Below are 7,135 nucleotides of genomic sequence, written 5' to 3' on the forward strand. Positions count from 1 at the left end.
GCTGAAGGCCAAAACAATTTGGGGACCCCAGGATGAGAAGCACTGGTCTACTGAGTATATGGAGGATCACCTTTCTCGGCACAGCAGCTGGCTAGTAAGAGTTACATTTTAAAGTTGTTTCCTTGGAGCAAGATCATCAATCAATCAATTTATTAATGCTCCGACCAATGGTCATATGCATTTACAGAAACAACATCAAACAAACGTCTATACAAAACACTGTAAAATTCAACACTTAAAAGTAGGATGCAAGCAGGATAAAACAGAACATGCAAACTATACATTGTGTGGTGCAGCAGCACAAGTGCAACATGTGCTGGGAACTGCACAATTACCGGTAAAATGCCAATGTATAAAATCAGTCATTTAAAAAACATATGTAAAAATATCAACCAAGCATCTGTAGAAACTCTGTAAACTTCCACAGTTAAAACCACGGTGCCTGGAGTATAAAACAGAGCTTGCAAAATATAACCAGTAAAAAGCCAATATAAAATATCAGTCATGTTAAAAACTAGATAAAAGCATCTCCGGCGCAGTCGACTGCAATGTCCGCAATCAGTCTTGCTCTGATTTTGTTTGCTGCCAAGGTAAAGAGAGAGACCTTATATGTGATTGTGGAGTTGGTGTCAGATAAAAGGTAGAAGATCTTTTCTGCAACCGTATTCAATCGTAGGTACCATAGAATGGGCCCTAAGAATTTATTTCTTGGTGCAGAGTATAGAGTGCAGGCAAACAAATAGTGGGGCAGGTTCTCAATTTCTGAGGCCCCGCATACGCATATCTGGCTAGGCAAAGGAGTGCCCGAGTATCTACCATCCAGCACTGCTGAGGGCATGCTTTGGAATCGTAGAGCTGTAAAAGCTTGCCTGAGGTTAGGGAATGTGAGGTTGGTTAGATACATAGCCCTTTCATGGTCGAGTTTGTATAATTTGTACCATGTTGAGAATTTGGAGCTGTTAATAGCCTGCCTGTCCATTTGAATACCTTGGTTATAAATGTATTCATGCAACTTCTCTCTTGAACTCAGGGTTGAAGGCTCATGAGACAGGGTAGGGTATATGTTCAGCAATTTCTGATGTTTTAAGCTCCAAAGTTTGCATTCAGATAGATGTTCAAAGCATAGCTTTGGGAAAACCCTAGCTGGGGAATCCTCTACGATTCTCCAATAGTTGTATAGGGAGAAGTGAATGCGAGATCTTATGGAGGGTAAACCAACCTCTGCTCTGACCAAGGCTGCTGGAGTGCCAGGTGGGAGTCTCAGCAGTTTCTTAAGGAATGTATTCTGGATGGCCTCCAATTTTGGTATCTGTGAATCGTCCCATCCCCAGACTGGGGCGCCGTACAGAATCTGGGCAATAACTTTGCTCTGGAATATTTTCAGAGCTGGGGCAACCAGATGGCCCCCTGCTGTGTTATAAAATCTGAGGATTCCTCCAATAGATTTTAGTGCCACTTCTCTGCTATGTTCTATATGGGGCTTCCATGATAGAGTGTCTGAAAAATATACACCCAGATACTTAAATTCCCTGCATTGTTCAATCTGATGGTCACCAATGGACCATCTGAACTGTGAGTGTCTTTTTCCGAACACCATCACCTTTGTTTTATTATAATTGATGTTCAGCTTTTCTTTGGAGCAGTATATGCCCAGTTTAGTAAGTAGCCTTCTTAGACCTATTTGGGCGAATGAGACTAACACCATATCATCTGCATATAAAAGAGCAGAAATCTTCTTTGAACCGACTGAGGGTGGGAAGAATTCTGGACCTGAAAGTGCTGTTATTATATCATTCAAGTATAAATTAAAGAGTGTGGGTGCCAGCAGACAGCCTTGTTTTACTCCTTTACTGGTGTGAATTGCATCAGTTAGGGAGCCAGAGGTGCCAACTCTTATTCTAGCTGTGGTGTCAGAGTATAGTGCCTTAATAAGAAACAACAGGCGTTTATCTATATTAGTGTTGGTCAATTTTTGCCACAACAAGTTTCTGTCAATTGAATCGAATGCTGCAGCTAAATCAACAAAGGCTACAAATAGGTGTTTAGTTGGTCCTGCGATTGCTTGTTGGGCTAGGAAGTACAGAGTCAAACATTGATCAATTGTGCTCTGACCTTTTCTAAAACCAGCCTGTTCAGGGTGAATAATGTGGTTAGCAGATTCCCAATCCTCTAATTTGTTTAATAGGTGTTTGCTATATAACTTAGAATCAATATCTAAGAGGCTGATGGGTCGGTAATTGTTGGGGTCTTGTCACCCTTCTTGTAAATAGGAACAACTATGCTCTGTTTCCAGCCCTCTGGAATTAAACCTGAGTTGTTGATATGTGTAAACACTTTAGCTAATATTGGGGCCCACCATTCTGGGAAGTTTTTAAATATTTCTGGGGGCATCATGTTTTCCCCTGGAGCCTTACCCAAGGCTAAAGCTGCAATCAGCTTCTTTATCTCAGAGATTGTCACTGGCAGCCAGAGTGGCAAACAGGACATTTCAAAGATAGTTGGCGGATGATTCTCTGAGGAGTTAGCTCCATAGAGTCCACTAAAGTGAGTGAACCATTGCTCGGATGAAATATGCCCAAGTACTACCGGTCTGACCATATGCATTCCTCTAGAGGTTATATCCCAGAACAGTTTCTCATTCTTTTGCGTCACTGCTAAGGCTAGTTGTTTCCACTGTTCTTTGGCATATATGTCTTTTTTTTGCTTTATAAGAGCCTTATAAGATACCCTCATTGAAGCTAGGATAACAGCTGTATTGTTGTCTTTATTTCTAAGGGCCTGTCTAGAGTAGTCCATCAGTGCCTTCCTGGCGCCTCTACATTCTGAGTCAAACCATCTATTGGTTCCCACTTTGTTGGGGTTAGATTGTTTTTTACAGACCAATGTAGGTCTGAGATTCTGGATGATGGATTGGTAGGCAAGTAATATATCTGAGTTGGAGTCTAGGATGTATTGGTGAAGATTTTTAAAAGGAGTACTCTCGATTATGTGGTGAAGGGAGTTATCTAAATTGACAGACCACCTTATTTTCTGCTCTCCCATGTGAATTCCATTTAGATTTTGACAGGGCCGTGATGGTGGGTACAATTCAAAGTCAAATATCAGTGACAGAGGGAAATGGTCACTTTCTACCCTATTTTCGACTGCAAAGCTTTGTATGTCTGGGAGCAGGTTGACAGAGGCTGCCATGTAATCTATTGTGCTAGCTCCTCTGTTAGTGACATAGGTGTAGGCACCCTGCGTTCTATCATATTGGGTTCCATTAAGACACTGCAAATTGTGGAGGGAAAGAATCTCTAAAAAGCTCCTACCTGATTTGTTGCTGTTTGAGTCTTGTGAAACCCTGGCAGCAGGTGTAACCTGGAAGACTTGTCCAAAATTTGTGCCCTCCACCTGTTTCAATTCTGCCCCAATTCTGGCATTGAAGTCTCCACACAGAAGAACCTTTGTGGAGGGGTATTGATTTTCTAATAGCGTAAGGGTTTCGGATAGGCTAGACCAAACATTGTTAGGGCCTCAATTTTTTGATAGTCTAGGTGGAAAATAAACATTTATACAAATTAAACCACCAAAATGCTTGCACTTAACGAGAAGGGCCTGTATGCATTGAGGGTGGGTACTAACCAAGGGTTGGATGTCGACTTGCAGTTCTACTGAGATAAGTGTAGTGAGGCCACCACTGCCTCGACCTTTAGAACTTGTTTTTACAGCTGGAACTGAGAATGATCTAAAACCATAAAGAGAAGGTAAGTTAGCTTCTTCAGCCCATGTCTCTTGCAGACAAATTATTCTAAATGTTTGCAAATACATTGCACAGTCTGCATCATGGAATTTATTTGACCACCCCATAATGTTCCAGGATAACAAATGTAGTTGTCAAGATGTTGTAAGCAAATCTGGATCACCACCAATACCCAGGGTCATAGTCTGCACTGGGACTTTTAGGTTAGAGGACAGTTCTTGTGGAGGGGGTGTGTTGTTACCCCTCCTAGGTTCCAAAAGTTGTATTGGGGATGTGGTTGCGATCTCTTCCTCATTCATCGCTAGTAGGTCGACTACAGGGCCTCCCTCCAGGTTCCTCCTAACATGAGAGGGCTCATCAATAGGCACTAAGTTTATCAACGGTTCAGCCAAGTCCTTGGTGGTAAACAGCTTGTTCTTAAGGTGGTCCAACTTAAATGTAATGTCACATTGTTCATTGCAGGATGAAATAGTTGGGTCCTTAGACTGTTTCTGTGTTGAGATACTGGAAATTTTGGCTGGGCTGGATTGCAGTCTGTTATCGCAAGAAGTCTCCCTGGGAGTGGTCAAACATCTGGCATGCAAAGGAGTTATCAGAGGGGTGATGTCCAAGTCTCGAAAAACCCGTGTTGGACTTATTTGGAAGTTGTGCAGGAAAATTCTCATCTTCATCAGCATAGTTGGTATTGTGGGTTGCTGGAATGTTAGAAGGATTCTTTTGCCTGCAGCTACTTGGGGAAGCCACTCCACTTTAAGTATATCAATGCTGTGGGGTTGTATATGTAAAAGTTGACTCAAAGATGTTTTGATGGCCCTTTGTGACCCCCATCTTCCCTTGTTTACTCTGATGTTAGCAATTTGCAACATTGTCTGTCTTGCTTGTAGGATCCTGTTGCAACTTTCCTTTTGCAACTCCTTAGTAGGGACAGCTGAGTGGCCCCTATCCACCTTTCTGGGCTCTGGGCTCTGGGCAGACCACTGCGCTGGGCTTTCTTTTAAAGCTGTATTTTTTTGAACTAAAGAATCAAATGAAAGCTTAAGGAGCTCAAGTTGTTTTGTAATTTTCTTTAAATGTTCAAAAATAGATACAACAGTGTCGACAGTCAGAAGACATTGTTTTGTCACAAAGTCAGGTGGGCATGTTTGTTGTTGTTTAGCATATTGTTGTATCTCTGTAATTGACAAATTCTCCCCAGACATATCTGCCCCAGATGAATCCAAGGACACCCCTTCATGATAACCAGCCAAGTTGCAAGAACATATGTTTCCATTATCCAAAGCTGAAAAGCTATTATCAGTAAGCAGAGTTTTTAACACTGGCGTACTCACGGTTTCCTCCCCAAATAATTCATCTATTTTGAGTTGTTTAGAGGGCTTGTGAGGTCTGGCTGTCTCAGGGCTTGTCCTGGTCCGTTTTTTTTTTTTTGCTTCCCATTGCAAAGAAGATAAGAATAGAAGAATGTTCAAAACAATGAACTGTTGTGCCCTGGTAGCCTAATAACAGCAGAGATATCGGAGCTCCTTCAAACGCTTCCTATCACGCCGGCGCCATCTTGTTTCTCCTGGAGCAAGATCACTCTCGCATACAGACACTCAGGCCTCTTCCACACAGCTGTTTAAAATCCCACATTATCTGCTTTGAATTGAAATATATGACAGTGTGGACTCAGATAATCCAGTTCAAAGCAGATATTGTGGGATTTTGTGCCTTGAATTCTGGATTTTATGGCTGTGTGGAAAGGCCCTTAGTGATGCTGTAAACCTAGGCACTGTGGAGGAGATTATCTATGAAGGTAGCTTGTATAGAAGGGTCATTTTGCTTGAAGGTAACAGATACAATAACAGCATGATACCAGTGTATCAGTGTAGTGCTATATGTGCAAGGATTTTGAAAAATTAAGGTAGCACAGCCCTATATCCCAGAATATCAAGGCAGAAAATCCCACAATATCTGCTTGGAACTGGGTTATCTGAGTCCACACTCAAATAATGTGGGATTTTCTGCCTTAATATTCTGGGATATAGGGCTGTGTGGAAGGGCCCTAAATTACTTCAAGGCACACAGCAACAACAATGGTTGGAACAAAAAACAGACACTGTAGGAATGTTTCAATACATCTGAGAGGGATGTGAAGGGGTTGGACACACCCACATCTAATACCACAACCTGTTCATAAATAAAGCTGGATGTGTTACCTTTCACATGAAGGTTTTTTTAAGTCAGGAAAACATTTGAATGAAAGATGACAAATACCAAGAATGATGTGAAATAAATTGATACAGATGTCCCAGGAAGGATAAGTCCTAAGACAATGAAATAGCTTTAGTTACATTGCATACAGGTGTTAAAAAGGTATAGAAGCTTTTCATTCAAAGATTTGACAAAGGCTACTGCAATTTGTTTGATATATGTCTCAGTTTTGTTAATTATTTCATAACTGTATACAGCCCTTCCTAAACCTGTGATACATTTTAGAAGTTTGAAAAGTGGCCAGGCCATTAACTAGAAAATATGCTGTCAAACAAGACAGCAGGCCGGTTAGCAACATTATGACTAAGGTCCGATTTCTGAAGTGCTTGAGAAGAGACAAAAAAACATTTTCTCATATTATGGGTGGGGAAACCAAATGAAGTTTAGTCATGCAGTCATTCACAATTACTCCAACTTTGCAGATACTTTATTTTGTAGCCTGACTGCCTGCAGAACAGGTATTGAAGATGAACCTATGGTGGAGCCATTTGAGGAGCCATTTTTTTGAATTTGTTTAGAGACTCTAATAGAGCAAAGCAGTCTGGTGAAAAGTGTTATTCTCTATGCAAGAATGGATAGTAAGTAAATTGTTTTTAGAGTTCATCTGATACCCTCAAAATGGACAACCCTATGGCTCCAACCCTATGGCTCCATCATCCAAACGGCGTGCTTACTTTCAAGTTTACAAATCAAAGAGAGTTATTTATTTAAGCAACATGCCTTGCCCTTAGGAGAAAGTTTATTCAGGTTTGTAATTCTCCTGCTTTTAGACTCAATTCAAAAGACACAAGGGTACCTTCACAAAACATTCTTCACTTAATCATCCCAAAGCCACACTTTTAAGACATAACAGTGAAACCAATAATTATTGTTACAGTCTAATTCAGTATGGCCTGTCAAGACTGCCTGCACGCGCACAGTGGGGTTTGGCTTTCCTGTCATGTGAGAAATGTGTCAGGGCTTCTTTAGCTCTGCTGACAACTTGTCACTACGGATAATTTTATGCCTCTCTGTGAAGCCTAAAAGTTTCATACAGGCCACTAAATGTAAAGATTGGCAAGCCTTACATTTATACCTCTATAGAACCATTGGTTACACTGTACATTCTGCCTAAGGTTCACTGAAGCATGAAAAAGAGTTTAG

The 7,135-nt window shown here is 41.1% G+C and overlaps 1 protein-coding gene across 1 annotated transcript; it reads right to left on the reverse strand.

Moving 5' to 3' along the window:
• Positions 1-501: 501 nt before the first annotated feature.
• LOC134292957 (uncharacterized) lies at positions 502-5,422 on the reverse strand. The gene is made up of 2 exons (XM_062958870.1): positions 3,312-5,422; positions 502-582 (listed from the first exon to the last, which is right to left on the reverse strand). Exon 1 carries the CDS (start codon positions 4,939-4,941, stop codon positions 3,877-3,879), a length of 1,065 nt encoding a protein of 354 aa, XP_062814940.1. The 5' UTR covers positions 4,942-5,422; the 3' UTR covers positions 502-582; positions 3,312-3,876.
• Between the last annotated feature and the right edge of the window lie 1,713 nt (positions 5,423-7,135).

Source organism: Anolis carolinensis, chromosome 1 (genome assembly GCF_035594765.1).
Source record: "Anolis carolinensis isolate JA03-04 chromosome 1, rAnoCar3.1.pri, whole genome shotgun sequence".
Classification (NCBI taxonomy): Eukaryota; Metazoa; Chordata; class Lepidosauria; order Squamata; family Dactyloidae; genus Anolis; species Anolis carolinensis.